Consider the following 21,048-nt stretch of genomic DNA (forward strand, 5'->3'; position numbering starts at 1 on the left):
TGCATAATGCATCGCATTTAGAGAATCGCAATTTTCAATTCCATAACTGCATTCGTAAAATAGGTAATCGCAAAATTTGCAATTACCTATTTTGCTAATTGCTTTTCGGCTGATGCATCCCAAATGACAAAATATCGGTCGCAAAGGGGTTGATTCTGTGAATTGGCCCATTTGCGACCAGTATTTTGCTTGATGCATGTGGCCCTAAGTGCTTTGATTAGAGAGTGCACCTACTAGTTGGTGCTTAAATATGGTTTAATGCACAGGCAGGGCTCTGCTAAGATCAATAAAATGTGTTAGACATTATTTTTTATTTTTTTTTATCGCATGTCTTACTCACAGTCTATTTCAGAGCAGCACCAAACAGGCTCAAACGTGCTAAAACAAAATTTATGCTCACCAAAATTTGCCCAGATTCTTCACTGATTGTTGGCGTGTTTCAGGTGATTGATGGCTTTGGTTGTCTGGAAACTGTGTTTCATCCAAGACCTTCTCCCTAATTTGCATTGCAGGTTCTATATATAGAGAGAGACCTTCTCCAGCATCACTGAGTGTGAGAGAGATCCCACCTGAGCTCACAGCAGAGAGCAGCAGTCAGAGGTGAGACCTGACACCATCACTCCCTGAGTGTGGGAGATCCTCCCTGAGCTCACAGCAGAGAGCAGCAGGCAGAGGTGAGACCTGCCACCATCACTCCCTGAGTGTGGGAGATCCTCCCTGAGCTGACTGCTGACAGCAGCCTACACCGGAGAGACCTGACACCGAGGAATCCGACAGGAGGTGAGCAGAAAGGATGTTCAAAGGTTTATTCTCTTTGCAACTTTGTGACGTTGGAATAGATGAAAAATCAGATGCCTCAGCAGGAAATCTCTGCTCAATGTTAGCCATCTTGTGTGATAAATCTACAACAAAAGGAGAAATTGTATTTGCAACAATTGGTTTGAGTGAAATATAAATTGCAAATGTTGGAAAACGTCTCCTGTGAGATGTGCGAAAAGATTGCTTTGTAAAACTATTACTATAGCAGGTGTTGGCAATTCTAAGTATTATATAATTAATAAAAGCTACTATTGCCCACTTTATTGTTACTCAGTACATCAGTCTTCAGATAGGCTGAGCTGGTCTAGCCAAAAATTCAATTTGTGACATTCACACACCACAGACATCAGCAGCGAGCACCAAACTCACGGAGGAATCTTTCTGTATTACAGCAAAGCCCACCTCAAACTTAATGTACCACCTGCTCCGGTGGAATATTGGATCTGTTTATGCGAGTGTATCATGACCAAGACACCACTGTCCTGGCAAAAGGGAGGACATTTCATGGGGCAATAGAAGGCTTTTCTTGGCTGTTGCTTGTATTCCTCTGTCTTTGAGAGCAACCTCACAGACAAACACAGTGTGTTCATTCTCAAGCACTGACAATAATTCTAATAACATTATCTCCAGTCCATATGTTTATATTGTCACCCGTATCTAACTGCCTTCCATGAAGAGGTGGCCTGATGGCGAGAGCTTTGAAACTCTGCAAGTAGGGGCCAGATGTACTATTTACTGATCCTAATGGTAATTTGAGGCCAGTATGTTTGCAACCACTACATAAATTTAATAACAGACCTATAAACTAATAGGCAGGCTCTTAACATTCTGAATGAGACCAGATTGAGGTCGGTTGCACATTGGAGGCCATCACAGGGATATTGGCCTGCTGGGGTCAGCACACCACCCAATCTTTGATTGCTTTTTAATAAAACAACCTTTTATTTTTTAAATGCACTACCTGCTCTTCAACAAACGTATTTTTACATTCACAAAGAGCTGGAGTACCAAGGGGGCCCTTTCTCGCTTGTGAATGCATTTCTAACTCCTTTGAGGTGTTGGTAAAATATGCCACCAGATTTCAGTTGGAAAACATTGATTCATGAGGTACCAAGGCAGTATTTGGAAGGGATGCCTACAATCATCCCCTTCCACATACCAAATTGGAACCCATTTGAAGTCTAACTTTAGGAGTCAGAAAAACCTCTCAGACTCTGAAAATGAGCTTAGCACAAAAGCATTTTAATTGTTGCAAACCCCAGTTCGGAGCAGCTGCGTCTGCCTAATGCTTAGCACAGGTGCCCGCATGTTTGACCCCCAGCCTTGGCTCAACGTCTTCTGATTGTGGACATATCACTAAACCTCACATGCCTTAAAAAAGAAAACTCTGCAACGTGTGGCTATGATGTAAATTCCTAGTTCTCATGTAGAGTGCTCCGATGCCCTTGGGCTAAGTTTGTGCTATATATAGCTGCAAACATAAATAAATACATGACATGTGACTGCATGGTTGTTTGTTTATGAGAACACGAGTGTGCTGAAGTGGCCGAAAAGACTGAGGGGCATATTAACAAGGGCTTTATCTCCGCTTTTTTGGCTTTAAAAGCTAAAGAAGCGGAGATAAAAATATCGCCCTATCAACAACAGGGTGCTAACATGCAAAATCGCATGTTAGCACACTTTTTCACTACGCTTCCCCTCTTGTTAACACACACACGTTTTTCCCACCCACACATCCACACCTGGCTGTGTAATGTATAAGATGTAATTATGTATCATATTAGAGAATTATTCTTTTTTTTCTTTGAGTTCTTGGAATTCTTGGTTTGTGTTAACCAACCAGCCATAAGTCCATATGTACTATAGGTTCACTTTGTCAGGAGATTATTTATGAAATGCTACAGCTGGATTAAAATAGCACATAAATGAAAATACTGAATCGTGAACTTTTGGGGTGCATATGAAGAGATGTGCAAAATAAGCTGCAATTGCCAACATTCATAAGATTTCTTTCTATCTCTTCCCTCCTCTATCCCTCCTTGACTCACCCACACACTATTTTACAACAATGATATCCCTGATAGTCCATTCTAGACTCCTCCCTCCTCTGTCCCTCCCTCATCCGCATGTGCACATCAAGGTAATGATACAGCTGCAATCTGTTTTATTTTTTATGTACTGATCCATGGTGGCAGTATTTTAGACATACTGCTGTTCTTGATTGTTGTAGCTTCAGATAGTCAATGTTCTAAATTGTATTTACTATGTAAGTGATAGATTATATTTCTCTGCCATCCTATACAGGAAGAAAACCCAGATAGCAGATCGGTCAGACCCGGCACCATGGGACCCCGAATATTAATTCACACACTGGTCATCGTGCTGTCCATCCTGGAAATGTCCCTTTCTGGCCCAGTTGCCACTTACAGTAAGTTATCTGACACAGGAGTCTGCCTTTTACTATGAATAACTGTGATTTCATGCAGTGACAGTGGTGGTCATGACTCTATTGGACATCTCCTCCTCCCACAGCAAGAGGGCAAAAACCATCTCAGCTTTACAAACTATAAACAAGGGTTCATGGGCTGGGTGGTCGAGTAATTCTTTTGAAGTACCCTAGATGTTGTCAAATCAATGCCACACTCCACATATGCCACAGCTCTCAGCTTTAGGGAGGTCTCCATACAATAGTGCAATTAATCGTGCAATGGCTTAGTTTCCTTAAACACAAACCACCACAGAAATGGCAGTGACAGACACTTCTATTGCAGAAGGTTGTTGTAAATTTTATTTCAGGAGAACATATAGGAGACAAGGCTGACACAATAACATATCACTTTAATCTCTGTACATTGTGTGCATCCTATGATGGATATCTGCTTTGAAGCTTGAATGTATGTACATTTTCTGTTTACATCTCCTTTGGGGAAGGCAGAGCACAAGGACTCAGACAACATGGATTACTTGAAATAAAGAACGAACATTACTTAATATTAACTCAACGTTCACCTGAATGACGCATACAGTCTTTAAAAGGCTTAGCATACTGCCCCTACTGGGGAACCACATGAAGATTTAGCCACACCCTGTAGGAGAGTGGCGTCGACTGCATAGTTGCCCCCAATGTTTTGCTGATGTTTTGACTGTTTTTTTATTCTAGCCAGGCTGTGGCCCTGCTATCCAGGACCCCAGCCTATCTGCTTCCTCTCTAAACCGATGTGAGTACCCTAGGTATATACCAATTGGATACTGAGGACACCCTATCAGCCCCTTGTAGATGGTACCCTGGGTACCCAGGGCATGGGTCCCTTAGGGGCCTACCAGGGGCTGCAGCACTTATAGTGCCACCCTGGGACAGCCATACAAACTGACACCACCAGGCTACTACTGTAGTCTGGGTAAGGTGGTGCTTGCACCCCTTACAGGGATATAGGTACCCTGTATCCCACTTAAATACAACACATATATCCTCATAAGTCACCCCTAAGGCAGGCCTTGCTAATCCTACAAGGCAGGGTGCTGAGATATGTGTGAGGGGGAACCCCTACCTCAGTAGGGCCCCTCTGCAACTTTCGTTAAAACTATTGCAAGGTTGTTTGTAGTGCAGCCATACCATATACTCTTAACCGATTTATAAGTAATCGCGATAGCGTGATAACTTGAGAATGGCTGTACAGAACCACGGTGTCAAACATCTTGGAATCATACCCCCAATCCAGCCTTGGGAGTGAGGGCAGGATTCCCCTCTGCTAGAGATCGTGTTGTGGACACGTGCAGCGGGCATGCTGCTGGTGTGGCAAAGGTGCACCAAATGCAAGCCTGTCTGAGCCCCACCGCGACCAGCGCCAGGGACCCGGGATCTCTGACCTTCCACCACTATGACTCAGCTGCCCTCCTCACACTCAACCCCGGAAGGAACGCCACCCATGGCCAGTTCTCCTGCTGCCACTGCCACCAGACCTTCACAACCGCCCTAGCCCTGAGGTGCATTCTCCTCAACATGCGCTCCCTGCACAGACACGCCGTAGAGATCTGGAACCTCCTTGACACCCTCTCACCAGATGTCGCCTTCTTTACAGAAACCTGGACCAATGCCTCCTCTGCCCCTGACCTCGCCATCACCATCCCAGATGCATACAAGATCCAGAGGAAAGACTGCCCCAACCACCCAGGAGGAGAAATCACCATCGCACACAAAAGCTCCTGCCACCTCTCCACCTCGAGTGCTGCCTTCTCCGCCGCCAAACACCTTCACATCCTATTTCAGAGCAGCCCTAGAACCAAACTTCGTGGAACCCTTGCCTACGGAACCCCCTGGACCCAGTACCCCTTTCTCCACCTCCATCACCAACCTCATCGCACCCCCATGCCATTGCCTCCACGGACTACATACTCATCGGAAACCTGAACTTCCACCTCGACAACCCCAGCAACCCCAACTACACCACCCTCCTCGTCAACATCAGACTGAACCAGCTCGTCACTATGCCTACCCCCAAGGCAGGACACACCCTCGACCCCATCTTTGCAGGGGGAAACATCCATTTCCGGCACACAACACAACCCCCATGAATGGACCACCACTGTGTACAGTACATCGTCGACAAACTCAAGCCGCCCAAACCTGCTATGCGCTCCCCCATGCAGGACCTGGAGTAAAGTAACTGAGGATCAGCTTAACTCTACCCTCAACCACGACACTCCCACCACCATGAACAACACCAACCTCGCAGCCAGAGAACTACACAAATGGATCTCCAACTGTGCAGACAAGGTCGCACCCCTATGCAACTCCGACAGACAGCGCCCCAGGAAGGCCACCTGGTTCATCGATGACCTCTAAGAAACCAGAGGCACCTGCAGACGTCTTGAAGAGCTGGAGAAACATCAAAATGCCTGAAGACCACACCACCTACAAGAATGAATGACGGAATACCACCAATGCATCAGAACCACCAAAATGACCTTCATCCATAACAAAATCCTCGCCAACTCCAGTAATTCACAAAGCCCGCCAGCAAAACCACGGACATCAGCCCTTCCAAGGACCTCTGCAACAAGCTCTGATCTTACTTCCATCTGAAATTCAAGAGCCTCTATGACAACTTCAAAGACCGGACACCTGACTCTGCAACCACTCCCCCTTCGGCAGCGTCAGCCAGCCCACCATCTCCCTCTAGACACTAGTCACGACCGAAGAGACTGCCTCGACCATGAAAAGCATCTATTCGGGGGCCCCCACAGACCCCTGCCCACCGCACATCTACCACAGAGCCGCCATCGCGCCAGAACTACAATGCACCATCAACGCCACTTTCAAGACCGGCACCTTCTCCGACAACTGGAAATGCGCAGAAGTCAGACCCCTGCTCAGGAAGCCCTCAGCAGATCCCACATACCTCACGAACTACCGGCCCATCTCCCTCCTCCCCTTCGCTGAAAAAGTCACTGAGAAGACCGTCAACGCACAACTAACAAGGTTTATCGAAGACAACTCCATCCTCGACCCTTCCCAATCCGGATTCCGCAGCAACCACAGCACCGAGACCGCCCTACTCACCACCACAGATGACATTCGTACCCTCCTTGTCCAAGGACACACCACGGCTCTTGTCCTACTCGACCTCCCTGCAACATTAGACACCGTCTCCCACCGCACTCACCACAAGACTTCACGACACCAGCATACAAGGAAATACCCTCGACCGGATCTGCTTGTTCCTCATCGGCAGAACACAAAGAATCGGACTGCCATCCTTCCTCTCGGAACCCACCGAAATCAACAGCGGAGTACTCCAGGGATCGTCGCTCAGTCCTACCCTCTTCAACATCTACATGACCCCCTCACTGCCATTGTCAGAAAGCTTGGCATCAGCATAGTAACCTACTTCAATGACACCCAGCTCATCCTCTCCCTCACCAAGGACCCCACCACCACCATACTCAACTTCCAGGAAGGCATGCAGGACGTCGCCTACTAGATGAGCAACAGCTGCCTGAAGCTCAACTCAGAGCAGACAGAAGTCTTCGTCCTCGGAACCTCCCCATCAGCATGGGACAACACCTGGTGGCTCACCGCCCTTTGCAGCCCCCCAAACGCCATGAAACATGCACAAAACCTTGGCATTGTACTCGACTCCTTCCTCTCCATGAACCGACAGGTCCACACCGCCACCTCCAGCTGCTTCAACACCCTCCTCATCCTTGGAGAGACCTTCAAATGGATCCCCCGAGTCAAGGAAGACTGCCACCCACGCACTCATAACCAGCAGACTGGACTACAGAAACATCCTCTAAGCCGAGATCAACAAGTCTCTACTCCGCAAGCTCCAGACAATACAGAACACTGCAGCCAGAGTCGTCCTCGGCATCCCTGGACACAAACACATCACCCAACACCTACGTAACCTCCACTGGCTCCCCATCGAGAAAAGAGTCATTTTCAACATATTTACCCACGCCTACAAATGCCTCCACAACACCGGACATCAATACCTCAACGAGAGAATCCCCTTCCACGTACCCAAAAGAAACCACAGACCCACCAACCTCACCCTTGCTGAAACCCAGCGCATCTGCAGAGCCTGAGCGGGTGGAAGAGCCTTCTCCTACATCACGGCCAAGACCTGGAACGAGCTCCCGATCTACATCAGTTGGGGCCCCTCCCTGAACGTCTTCAGGAAGACACTCCAGACCTGCCTCTTCAACTGAACGGAGTTGCTTAGCCCCCCCAGTGCCTTGAGACCCTTTCGGATGAGTAGTGCGCTTACAATTCCCTGAATGATTGAGAGTAACGCAAGGCTCAACCTAGCCTTACTCTAGATTTATCAAGCCATGCAGGGCCACGCAAGGGGGATTTGAGTGGCTTGATAAACCTCATTTAGGTTGTGCGTCACCCTTGCGTAGCAAGAACAATTCAAAACCTTGATATATATGGGCCTAAATGTTGATTTGTGGATGCCCAATCACTGGAAAATGGGCACTCACCTCAGGTGCATTTTTGAGTGAATATGTGATCACTATGCACTTATGCACAATATTTTCTGTTGACCATTGTCTGCCTTGCCATTATTTGCACATCCTAAACACCTCCATGTGCCCCCCAGAGCAGACTGTGGCTCGTGCGTTTTGCCGCAGCCCTCAGTGACCTCACAGAATCATGTGGATGTTGCAGGTCCGTGCCCCTCCATCCAGCCTATGGCCGCCCCTCTTCTCTAAGTATCCGTGCATAGTGGCTCTCGATACGTAGATGACATATAACCAAAGACTTAAAGGAAAACGAGTCATGCCCGTCTATGCTTTTTGTTCTTTTTAATTTCCTGTTAAACAACAATATTGAGCTGTTGTCATTTTAAAATGTTCCATTGAAAAAAGTTATAAATCAAACTGCATAAACTATAGATTCAAGGGACAGCTTTGACCTGAACCTGGTTCTCCTGGAGGCAGGTTAGAGCCAGGCAGACTCAACATTAAAATGTTAGTATAACACCATGCTAGCCGCGAAGAATGAAAGCTTCTCCTACAAACTAAATACACACCACAAATGTAACTGCAACTCTGGACCGTCTCTTTCTAGGTGGAGCACCAGCGCGCGGTGCACATAGGCAGACCTCCTTCATCTCCTGTTTGACAGAACTTTCTTTTTTTTATTGCTTCTTCCATCGCGGCTTCAGTGACCTCTTCACAGCTGACGTCACACGGGAGGCTGCTCAGAAAAGAACCCTTTGCAATGCAATCGGTATCGCATGAAAGTAAATGTGAGCTGTTGGCGGTGCATATGCTAATGTTATTTTTTCGTTTCAAGAGAGGCCAGCAGTAGCAGAATAAAGTAAAGAAATGGCTTTCATGAAGGAAAGGCGCAGTAGCACAGGCTGTTACTAGATGTCCCTAGAATGTCTTTTATAGGTGTGCCAGGGACACCAGGTAACATTAACAGCTATATACCAGTGTTAACATCAACGTTATTTTTGTTTTAATCCTCTTAGGTCGAGGATAGAACGTTTCGCTAAATATTAAAGCACAAAGCTAAAACGAAAAGTAAACATTCCCTGCTCTAGTGCCAGGCCCGGTTCTAGAGGGTGGGTCCGGTGCGCCATACCCGCCCAAGGAATGCCCTGGCCCACCCTACGCCATTCTGAGCTGAAAAACAAGTGTTTTTCATCCTAATGTTCACAGGAGCGTGAAGTCCCGTGGGCTCTGTCTTATTGTTTATTTAATAACTAACACCATTGCCCTAGCTAGTTTCAGGCCTGTCCCCAGGCCTGAAATCAGCAGGGATAGTAGCTGCTATGATGTGCAAATGAACAGCCCGGACATCCTGAGCACGTTCACTCCCTGGCTGCTGGCTCCCATCACAAGGTGCCCAGGAGTTGTAAAAAGTGAAATGACAGAAACGCTTTGCAAAGGATGTTCCTTTTCCCGAAAAAGTTACTGAAAATGTGTTTATAATTAGGAAATAGATTTACTCAGGGTTTGTTTTATTTTCTTCCTGCTATGAGGCCATTATTAACTTGCAGACTTACATAAAAAATAAATAAATGAAAGAGTTAACAAAAGACATGTTGTATCTTTTCTTTGGGTAAATTAAAAAAAACATTTATGCTTTATTACATTAATTCACACCACATTCATATGAATGTAGATGGTTATAAGTGATTGAATGGTTCCTTGTGCAGAGACCTATGGGAAGGGCCACTGGAATTATTCAATTGTGCGGACGTAGCGATGTTCGCATAGTCATGGATTTGCCGCATTTGTCAAATAATCCATTATTTTCTGCATAATTTTCTGATTTTAAAATTTTTGTTCTAACTCAAATGGTTCAAAGGTTACAAACAGCGCAGTGATCTGTTGGCGCACAGTGGAAGGTCCTTTCATACGGTTGACTGGTCACCTTATTTTTCCTAATTGCTGTTTTTGGGTGTTAAACTGGTACCAATGAGGTGCAATCTATGCCCAGTGTTTGCAGGTAAAAAAATGTCAAAACAATGAAATAAAACTATGAACAAATGTGTTGCATTATGCTGCATAGTTTACCTTTTCTTGCGGCATAATTTAGTGAGCGCTGCACCATAATTTAGCCCCACCTGCCGCATAATTCCAGTGGCCCTGACAATGGGTAACCAGCAGGCCCCTGTTTTGATTCTCAGCAGGGTCGTCTCAGGATTTCAGTCTTATGAGGTCTATAAAATGGATGTCTCATGGTCCACTGATAGGAAAACGTAGCAACGTATAAGGTAGCAGATTCCACATAAAAAACAAATGGCTATATATTTATTTTAAGATTTATAACAGCTTACAACAGACCTTAAAGGTACAGCTGCTACAGGCTACTGCACGTAGAAAAAAAAGAATTTAAGGAATACAATCTAACCAATACTGAAACATAGCAGAGGTGCTTTTTAAAAAGAAAAAAGCATTATAATCCTATAATAATACATCAGTTATACCTACAAAATATAGCAACTTGTATTGTGTGATATTAATGAACATCTAGAATTAATTAAGCATTTTTATAGCACTGTTATGTATTTAAAGCACCTTGTCTGAGGTATCTCCGTGCATTTGAAATATGAGTTGTATGGTTCACAGTATGCACCCACTGTACCCTTAACTCATGTTGAAATATTTGCATTTAAATGAGCGGCGAAACAGAGCTCGTAGCGCACAGTATGGTGCTGTCTGGTCTGAGCATCTCTGCTTTCTATGTTTGTTTAGTGTAGGGCAAAGCAATATTGTTTTCCTGACTTAATAAAGCTTCTTTTGTGGTCGGTTCCCTCAATTCACACTACGCACCATTTACATAATTGCATGCCACATACAATTACCAAACACCCAAACATCAAAACATTAAGGGGATGCTAGGGTTGCTAGAAGTGTCACAGCTGGAGATAAGGCTCCCAAAGGCTGGAATGGCCAGAACAGCAACATCTCAGAGAAGAAGACTTGGGCAGCCTCAAAGCCAGACGGGAGAAAGTTATTCTCAATTGCAAAGGTGTTAGGGGAGAAGGCAATGTCCTACACCCCAGAGAGTTATCAGCAAGATCTGGCTTCCCCAGCTCCAAATGAACATTTCCCAGAGTGCACTACAAAAGGGTTCAGCTGTGCAAATGTGGGTGCACTAATACTGGAATGTGTCCATGAAGCTATGTCTGAGAGGGTTGTTTTATCCATACACTGAAGAGCTGCTCGATTATAGAGAAGCACCGGAAGAAGGTTGATGAGAAGATCGGGTTCCACTAGGAAATAAAGACACAGCACAATGATGGAGCAGCGCATCGCAACCAGACATTGAGGGATGGACCCCACAATATGGAATGGTGTATGGCAATATAAAAGGGCTGGCGAGTGGTTTGGGGAATGCCATGATGTTGATAAAATCTATATTGTAGATGTCACCATGAAATCTTTTCAGTTTTGCACAGAGGACCTGAACGGAGGAGCTTACCTGTCTCCCACTCGGCGCCCAACCACCACTCGGCGCACCCGCTTCGCGGGTGCCCCTTCGCCCGTCTAGAGGAGCGGACCACGATACACGCTCGGGAGGAGTCCGGAGGAGGGAAACCGGCATCAGGCGTGTGGCTGCAGCGGGGCTGCGAGCGTGCGGGGACTTCATTTCCCAGAAGTCCCTGCTAGACCGTGGACGAGCTTCCGGTCCGCTCTCCCTGCTGCCACGCCCCCCGCCCTCCTGAGGCTTAAAAACACTTAATTGCCACGAATCAAGCGGGACATCTTGCCAGTTTTGCACAGAGGACCTGAACGGAGGAGCTTACCTGTCTCCCACTCGGCGCCCAACCACCACTCGGCGCACCCGCTTCGCGGGTGCCCCTTCGCCCGTCTAGAGGAGCGGACCACGATACACGCTCGGGAGGAGTCCGGAGGAGGGAAACCGGCATCAGGCGTGTGGCTGCAGCGGGGCTGCGAGCGTGCGGGGACTTCATTTCCCAGAAGTCCCTGCTAGACCGTGGACGAGCTTCCGGTCCGCTCTCCCTGCTGCCACGCCCCCCGCCCTCCTGAGGCTTAAAAACACTTAATTGCCACGAATCAAGCGGGACATCTTGCCAGTTTTGCACAGAGGACCTGAACGGAGGAGCTTACCTGTCTCCCACTCGGCGCCCAACCACCACTCGGCGCACCCGCTTCGCGGGTGCCCCTTCGCCCGTCTAGAGGAGCGGACCACGATACACGCTCGGGAGGAGTCCGGAGGAGGGAAACCGGCATCAGGCGTGTGGCTGCAGCGGGGCTGCGAGCGTGCGGGGACTTCATTTCCCAGAAGTCCCTGCTAGACCGTGGACGAGCTTGCGGTCCGCTCTCCCTGCTGCCACGCCCCCCGCCCTCCTGAGGCTTAAAAACACTTAATTGCCACGAATCAAGCGGGACATCTTGCCAGTTTTGCACAGAGGACCTGAACGGAGGAGCTTACCTGTCTCCCACTCGGCGCCCAACCACCACTCGGCGCACCCGCTTCGCGGGTGCCCCTTCGCCCGTCTAGAGGAGCGGACCACGATACACGCTCGGGAGGAGTCCGGAGGAGGGAAACCGGCATCAGGCGTGTGGCTGCAGCGGGGCTGCGAGCGTGCGGGGACTTCATTTCCCAGAAGTCCCTGCTAGACCGTGGACGAGCTTCCGGTCCGCTCTCCCTGCTGTCACGCCCCCCGCCCTCCTGAGGCTTAATAACAACATCCTGCTCCCGCAGCGCGGGACGCAGCCCGGGCTAAGACTGGGCAAAGACAGGGCCGTTTGTGGCCGTTCGTGGTCGGCTGTGGTCGGGGCGGGCCACCTCCCTAATTTGAGCCGCCTTGAACAGGTCACATACCCAGCTGGTACTGTGAGTACAAGCGCCTTTGCCAACCGGTGTCCTGTTTATATAGCACTGGTCGCCCATATTTTGTGTATAAACATTGTAGTGTGTGCTGGACATTTTTAGTGATTTTCATTTTCCTGTTACATTCGGAGGTTCATCTGTTTCCCTCTCTTTGAGTTTGTTCGTCTGTTTGCTTATTCCCCAAATCATGACCTCCTTAAGGTCTGGCAGGAAGGTGGCCAGGAACAGCGTAGGGGGTCAGGTTACAGGGACCCTTGACAATTTTATCACTAGAGCTGCTCGTGTTCTTGAACACGAAATTTTGTTAACGGAAAAAAGACTGTCCCTAGAACTTTCTGCTAAAAGATCATCTCTTGGTAATATTATGTTAGCTGTTTCGCCTGTAAACAGCCAGCCTCAACCTCCTTCCATTTTGTCTGGTAATACTTTAAATGTACTGCCGGACACTCTTGATCATTGCCCGTTGGTGGATATTCAGGAGACAACTAGTATCCCTGATACCAGTGATGACCAAACCACTGATAGTACTTATATCCCTCCACCTACCACTGAACAGCAAACTACAGGAACAATGATTCAGGTCCCTAAGCCCAGGTACATCCCAAGTAAAAGGAAACGTATGGGAGCACCCCCTAAGGGGAAACGAGCTAAAATCCCCAAAGTGTCCAATCCTCATAAATCTGCACCTACCTGTGAAGCTCTAAACCCTGCTACATCTGCTAGTTTCCATTTGGCATCTGGTGGTTTGAAGTCCCCGTTCCCTCCCCCCGTTCAATCCAACGCAGACTCTTCTACCTTCGATCTTCTCAAGCCTATAGAGAAGTTATTTAAATCATTACTCCTCCCATTATTAGAGCGAGTTACGCGTCTCGCCTCCTCACTTGAGAAGCTAGAGGGTATGGTATCTGCTAACACGTCCCTGCTAGAAAAGATTGCAGTGTCTTCTATTGACCATGCAACTTCCTCTAACAATGACATTGTCGATAAATCTAGGCTTGTCTCCATTGCTCATACACCCTTGGATGGAGTACTACCTAGTATCCCGACACACAATGTCCAGGCGGTGGACGTTCCACGTCCTCAGGTTAACATTGAGTTCCCGAGAGAAACAGATTGCAATATCAACACTGCCATTAACACTAACAACATCCTTACCAGCAAGTCGAATTCTGAGGTTGCTGTTTCCTATCAAAACTTTCCATCTATCAATCTCCCACCTGAGTCGCATCCCTACACCATTATAATGTTGGATGTACCCCGGCTTCCTCAGACAAAGTCCGAGTGTCATAGTGAGCTGAAGAACAAAGTCTCACACTGGCTAAATACCAACAGGCCTTTACCTATTGGACTACGGACCGAAATAATGACCGTCCGTAGGGTATGTTGGTTGGGCAATAGAGTTAAACAGGTGGAGGGAGATTGTGTGATCATAAATTTTCGTGACCCGAGGGCTGTTAGGCATATCTGTTCCTTTCCCAATACCCTGAGAGGGACTGGCATATCTACAGTGGATTTGTCATATTTTTTTCCACACAAACCCGCTGTCACTACACGTGATATGTCCTATGTCTGGGAAAGGGTAAATAGGTCTTCCCACCACCAGATAAGGCCGGATTTCCATCTCCCCCTGTCAAACTTTTACACACCCTTGAATTCATTAGATGGGGTTGACTGACAGTTACCTCATCTGGTAAATTCGAATAATTTGTGGGAAGTTTGTTTTGGCTCGGTTAACTCAGCGCAGGTAGGGAGTGGGTGTTTACGGGGGGCTAAAGTTGGCTTGGAAAATATGTCTTCCAGTACCCCGTTTTCCCACCCAACTAGTTCATCCCTCCCCCCCACTGATTCTTCCTTAATTGATAGTGAGACAAGGGGCCCCATTAATATCGATACTACCCCAACTACCAAGGGTCCCGCATCTGCAGTACCATGCACAATGCCACTTAGTTCTACGCCCCTGACCCTGGTTTCGTGGAATGTTGCGGGCCTTGGTACCAGGGTATCCTCTGAAGAATGGGTAGGCTGGGTCGACACCCATGATATCCTGGTTTTCCAGGAGACATGGGCTGTGGACCCGATCTATCTTTCAGGGTATGTGAACTTTTTCAAGGGGGCAATCCGTGGCACAAGGGGCCGCCCGTCAGGTGGGCTCTGTATTTGGGTTAAGCAATCCCTTGGGTATTCACTCAAGGAAATAGCTATTGATAGCCCTGACCTACTAATTATTTCCTTGCAACGCGACAACGATCCCGTAGTTCTAATTGTAAACGTTTACAATAGAGGCCTCCCCGGTGGACGTGGCACTAATACCTTTTTATTATTAGATGGGTTTCTGGACACTATTGATACGTATACAAATGTTTTGATTGTGGGTGATCTAAATTGCTGTTTTGAACCTCTGCTCTCTACTCTAGACTCATTAACCTGGGAAGTAGATGCAATTTTAAATATTCCCCCCCTCGATCTCCCTCCTATCAAGAGGTGGACAGAGTCAGCCACTCAGTGGATGGGACTATGTATGGAGCGGGGATTCAGGGCTGCCAATGGGAGGACTGCCTCTGATAAGGGTGGAAAGATGACTTTCTCAGATGGCCGACGTTGTAACAGCAGAATTGATTATGCCCTTGTTAAAATCGAGTTCTGGTCCACTCTAAGTGATATGGCGATATTAGATCGCCCGGAGAGTGACCACAACCCGTTGGTTTTAAGTCTTTTACTTTGCCCAGCCCAGAGAGCCAAACCCTCTGAAATAGTGACCGCGGAAGCCGTTTTAACTAATGATCAACGGCGGGTACGCTGGGATAAAGTTGCAATTGATGTTGAATTATTGTCCAGAATTAGTTCCATGGTATCCGGTGCTCTGGTTGACTTACAGTCTCTTCAGAACACTGAGGATGTGACTGGTAAAGCTACACGCATACATGATCATCTTTTCACTGGCCTTAGAACCCTTTTTTTAAAACCTTGTAAGGCCAAGAAATCCGTCACTCTAAAACCATCTTCCTGGTACAATAAATCTTGCCGAGAATCTTTTATCAAATTAAAATCTGCCATTGCTAATAAAGATCCAGATAATGTCAGACTGGCCAGGACAATCTATAAAAAGGCTAAGGCCAAGGCCAAACAGGAGTGGGATAATGATCACTGGAACAACCTTTTGGCTGCCAGTAAGCACAGGAATCTAACCCTCTTCTGGCATACTGTTAAGTGGGGTAACTCCCAGAATAGCCAGGTCCCTACAAATCATGTCCCTCCGGAAGCCTGGGTGACCCATTTTGAATCCCAATTTTTAGATTCCACAGTGGTCGAGGGGCCTGCCCCAGCTATAACCCTTCCCTCAACCTTAACTTTTGACTGTGCTGAGGTTAAACAGGCTTTAAGTAAGGTTTCAAGTGGCAAGGCGCCGGGCATGGACTGTGTTCCTGCGGATCTCTTTAAATCTGACACAGTGAACTGGGTGCCTTACATCGCACATTTTGCCAATGCCGTAGCCAGAGGGGCTGATATTCCCGATTCTTGGGGGGGGGGCTGAGATTCTCCCCATTTTCAAAAAAGGTGATCGTTCATGCCCGGGGAACTACCGCCCAATTAGTCTTATTGACTCGGTCCAGAAAATTATCGCTAGAATGATCTTGGCACGAATCCAGGCTTGGATTGAGCAGGAGGACATCATCTCTCCTCTCCAAGCCGGTTTCAGACCGTGTACTAGTACCATCGACCAGGCATTCAAATTCCAACTGATTGTCTGGAAAACGGTCTATTTGTGTGGCGGTACCTTATATGCTGCCTTTGTAGATCTCCGGTCAGCATTTGACCTAGTCAATAGAACTAAACTTTGGAGCGTATTGGCGGAGCTAGGGCTTCCTCCTGATCTTCTGAATATCATCATTAGGCTCCATGATAATAACTATGCACAAGTCCGCTGGGGAAAACAGGGCCAGGTTACTGGTCGGTTCAGGGTCAATCGGGGTGTCAGGCAGGGGTGCGTCCTTGCTCCCACCTTGTTTTTATTGTTTATCAACAGTGTTGTTAAGTATTACTCCAACACATCGACGGACGCCCCTACGCTGGGAGGTATTAAAATCCCGCTCCTTATGTTCGCTGATGACACCCTACTTCTCTCTCAGACCCTATCTGGACTACAGGCGGCACTTAACGTCTTTACGCATTTCTGTTCTGATTTTGACCTGGCGGTCAACGTGTCCAAAACCAAATATATGGTTTTTAACAAAGGGAGAGGTATAAAGGGACATGTTTTTATGGACAAAGCTTTGCTTGAGCGTACAAATGTTATGACCTATCTAGGGGTAGTTTTTGAAAATAAGTTGGATTGGAGGCCGCAAATTGATGTTCTATCTCTAAAATTTGCCCAGCTTTCTGGTTGCCTAGTTAAAGAACATAAGCAATCCAAGTCGAGAATGATAGGCCCCCCCATCAAAATCTTTAATGCGAGGATAAACTCTGCGATCCTCTATGGTGCTGAACTTTGGGGCTTTGCAGATCTTTCTGTTCTGGTTAAGGCACAATACAAATTTTTTAGATTACTTACGGGCCTTCCATGCTCTACCCCAGTTAAACCCCTCCTGTTGGACCTTGGCTGTCATTCGTTTGAAGATATTGCGAGGTTTAAGCCATTGGCCTTTTGGAGGCGTTTATGGACAGTCCCTGAGCTAGACCTCTATGCAAAGGCCTTCCTTGATGTGCGCTCTATTCTGGGGGCTGGCAACATTCCTTGGTTCAAACAGACTAAGCAGCTCCTGAAATCCATGGGGTTGGTCAACTTATGGACCGACCCGGTTAACAACCCCTTTCCCTCTAAAAAAGACTTCAAGAGTCTCTATTGGTCTACGGTGCAGCAGAAACATATTAATTCAGTTACTGCAGAGTCCTTGACAGGAAGGTTCCTGGCCCAAAAAAGAACCCCATTCCTCGAAGCATACTGGGATACCATCACCAGACCTTGTGACAGGAAACTTTATCATCAATTTAGGGTAGGCACACTTCAGACCAACTCTTTCACCAAAAAGTGGAAGGGTATGTCTAGCGACTCATGTAAAAGTTGCCCTGACTGTATTGATTCTGTTGGTCATATTTTCTTTGCTTGTCCTGCCTATGCTGCACCCCGAGCTAAATGGCTCAAGCCATTATGTCGAACATTGGGCACTAGACAAGGGTCAGAAGCTCTAGAAATGTTGAGATTTGAGCCCAGTGAATATGTTGCTATTGCTGCTGCTAAATTCTTGGCCTGGGTTTGGTTTATTAGAAACAAGAGGCATTAAGATATTGGTCCATTTTTAAGCACTCTGCTCATGTTTCTTTTTAAAATCGTGTCTCATAAAATATGTATTTTTATTTTTTAATGTTTTGTAAATGTCTTTTATGATGAAATGCATCGACAATAAAGACTAATGAAATGAAATGAAATGAAATCTTTTCCATATTTCCCAGTTCCTTGTGAATTATGGCTTTTTATACTATTGCATTTTGTGCAATGAAGGCACCAAAACTAAGGGTGGGCGTAGTTCGCGAAGTAGCACTTCGCGAAGCTACGCAAAGTGCAGTTCGCACTACGCGAGCTTCGCGTAGCACTGCGCGAACTGCGTAGTAACATGTTCGCACTGTGCAAGATGTTGTTTTCAATGATTGCACAGTGCGGACAAGCAACCGGCACTGTGCAATCATTGAAAATGGCATCTTGCACAGTGCGAGCTGTAGTTTTCTGCTGCTCGAGGAGATTTTTACTCGAACGGCAGCTTTCTCAACGCGAACTGGTAGTTTCTCATCGCGAGCGGTCGCGAGCATACGCGACCCCTCGCAATGAGAAACCTGACCTCCTCGCGTTGGGAATCTCGCCGGGAGGTTTATTTTCCTTGTTCGCGATCGCCAACTTGATGTTGCTGATCGCGAACAAGGAAAAAGTCTCGCCGGGATGTCATTTTGCTTGCTCGCGGTCGCCAACTTGACGTTGAGGACCGCGAGAAAGCAAAAAATGACCGCAGCACTACGCAAGACTACGCTACGCGTGTTCGCACTGTGCTACGTGCAATTCGCGTAGTGCGAAGTAGCGCGAACTTCGCAAACTTCGCGAGCGTAGCGTAGTGCTTTGCCCAGGCCTAACCAAAACATAATATATTGATATAAAACAGCGTTATAATTCTGGTCTTATTGTATCGCATTTTAAACTTCAATCCTTTTCATCGCCAAAAACGACCGAAGTGCTTTAAAGACACGTAAAGCAGCCCTGTGTGCTGCAGACGCGTTTCTGTGCTGCACGTGGCAAGGGGCTTCAGTCTGAACACTCTGCATCGACAGGTCAAAGTTGAGACAAGCTGAGCCCTCCCCTTCCCAGAGCCAGAAGCGCACCGGAGAAAGCGAGGTCGGTTTTATTGTCCTCAAAATGTCAAAAGATGCTAAGACCTAAAATATCAAATCTCTGAAATAGTTACCGAAAATGGCTCACCCTGTTTCTATAAGCCCCCCCCCCCCCCCCAGAGAAGACATCCTGGAGCCGGGCCTGACTAGTGCGAGCGCGTAATGCGCCTTTCACAGAGGCGCAGGAGAGAACTGGGGCACCCATCCGTCGATGCCCCCCCCTCACAGAGGAGCAGGAGAGAACTGGGGCACCCATCCCCCCCCCCCCCCCACACGCCCCCCTCACAGAGGCGCTCCTCAAGGGGGTCCGTCTTCACTCCCAGAGAGGTCTGTTACAGTTCTGGGAGTCGCTCATGTCACTGCAAGTATTGCTGCGGCCTCAGAGCGCCTCTCACAGTAACAGCAGCCATGCTTCTTGCAAGAGGTGTCAGCGCGCGCTGCGACAAGTCAAAGATGGTGCACACTTGTAATTAATAAAAGGAAGGGGAAAAAGCGGCGGAGGTGTAGGTGGCGAACCCACGCGCTCACATTTCATTACTGACCTGTCAGCCAATAAACGAGCAGCAGCAGCAGTGTACTGGGCCGCACCCAGGGCCAACAAGCACAACACAACAGCCTCGCCCTCTGCACCAGGGCCAGGCAGCCGCGAGATCATTACCGACCCCGAGCTGGTGCGCGCGCGGCTGCAGGTGCAGCGCGAGGAGGTACAGAGGGGCTGCAGGTGCAGCGCGAGGAGGTACAGAGGGGCAGCAGGTGCAGCGCGAGGAGGTACAGAGGGGCTGCAGGTGCAGCGCGAGGAGGTACAGAGGGGCAGCAGGAGCACATCGAGGAGGTACAGAGGGGCAGCAGGTGCAGCGCGAGGAGGTACAGAGGGGCTGCAGGTGCAGCGCGAGGAGGTACAGAAGGGCAGCAGGTGCAGCGCGAGGAGGTACAGAGGGGCTGCGCCGGACACCTGTAAGGTAGAATACATCAGCCACTTCGCTGCCACTCCGAAGAGAGCGATGGACTCGTTCGCAGAAGGTACGGTGAACAAATAGCAGTTTGCTTTCCTCCAGGTGTATGGGACATGCCATCTATTCTCGGGGGTGGGGGGGCTTGTGTTAAATGACGTCAATCCGCGGCTCCTGTAGGATGTTAATTCTGGCATCGGCCAGCGGCTGGCAAAGCCACCCGTCTAAACGCCTCATATTACCTGTGAGGTTCCGGGGTGTGCCTGTGACGCAGTCCCCGCATAGAAGGTAAGGGCGGGGTGAATATCTGAAACCCCCAGGCCACGAACCCGTTGGATTCCTTCTCTATCAGAGGCAGCAGAAAGTCTATCACGGTGTTCACAGCAGGCGCGCAACACCCATTGGACTCGAAGGGCTTCAGCCCCCTCCCCCCCCCCCCCGTCGTGTGTGGCAGCCCGGGATGAGACAGCTTCCCGGGCAGACACACAGCCGCACCCGAGCACTTCACAGGTCTTTAAAAGACCATCTGCGTGTTAATGAGGCCTCGCTGGTGTTTCACCCCTTCTACGAGCCCCTGCAGCTCCACTCTGCCTAGTGCTTAAAGTTTCAGCCCCCCCCGAAAATTTTTCTTAGCCCCCCGAAATTTGGCTCTAGTTGCGCCTCTGGTTCACAGCCACCTCAAACAGTTACTTTCAGTGACAGGGCTCGTTCAAAACGCGCATTTTATTTATTTAATTGTTATCTTTAAATAATTGTTATTTATGTATTTACATTATTATTATTATTATTATTATTTATATGGCGCACAAATCATCCCCAAGGGCAGTGCTTTAAATGGGCCGGTACTTGTCGGTACTGAGTACCGGCACTTTTTATTTTTACTAAGCCGAGTACCGGCACTTCTCCACTGTCAAGGAGAGTACCGGTACTCAGGTTCTAGCTGCTAACGTGGCACTGACTGGTGCCCGAGGGCCAGCTGAGTGACGATATTTTGGTAGCATGTTGGCCGTGACATCTGTATTATTTAGTTGTGACAACTGGCAAGCCCCCTGATGGGGCCTGAACGGCCAATGGAGGCCTTCC

At 48.0% G+C, this 21,048-nt stretch overlaps 1 protein-coding gene across 2 annotated transcripts in view; it reads left to right on the forward strand.

The window, feature by feature from the left end:
* Positions 1-546: 546 nt before the first annotated feature.
* The window catches only part of LOC146863760 (uncharacterized), a 46,094-nt gene continuing 25,592 nt past the window's right edge, over positions 547-21,048 (forward strand). The window contains exons 1-2 of one of the 2 annotated variants that reach the window (XM_085627933.1): positions 547-780; positions 3,124-3,247. In XM_085627933.1, the coding sequence (XP_085484059.1) occupies positions 3,163-3,247 (85 nt within the window). In that variant the 5' untranslated portion in view covers positions 547-780; positions 3,124-3,162. Of the gene's footprint in view, positions 781-3,123; positions 3,248-19,623; positions 19,769-19,864; positions 20,036-21,048 lie in introns of those variants that run through there. The other variant, XM_085627934.1, reaches the window with a different exon arrangement.

This window comes from Triturus cristatus, chromosome 2_1 (genome assembly GCF_964204655.1).
Source record: "Triturus cristatus chromosome 2_1, aTriCri1.1, whole genome shotgun sequence".
NCBI lineage: Eukaryota > Metazoa > Chordata > Amphibia > Caudata > Salamandridae > Triturus > Triturus cristatus.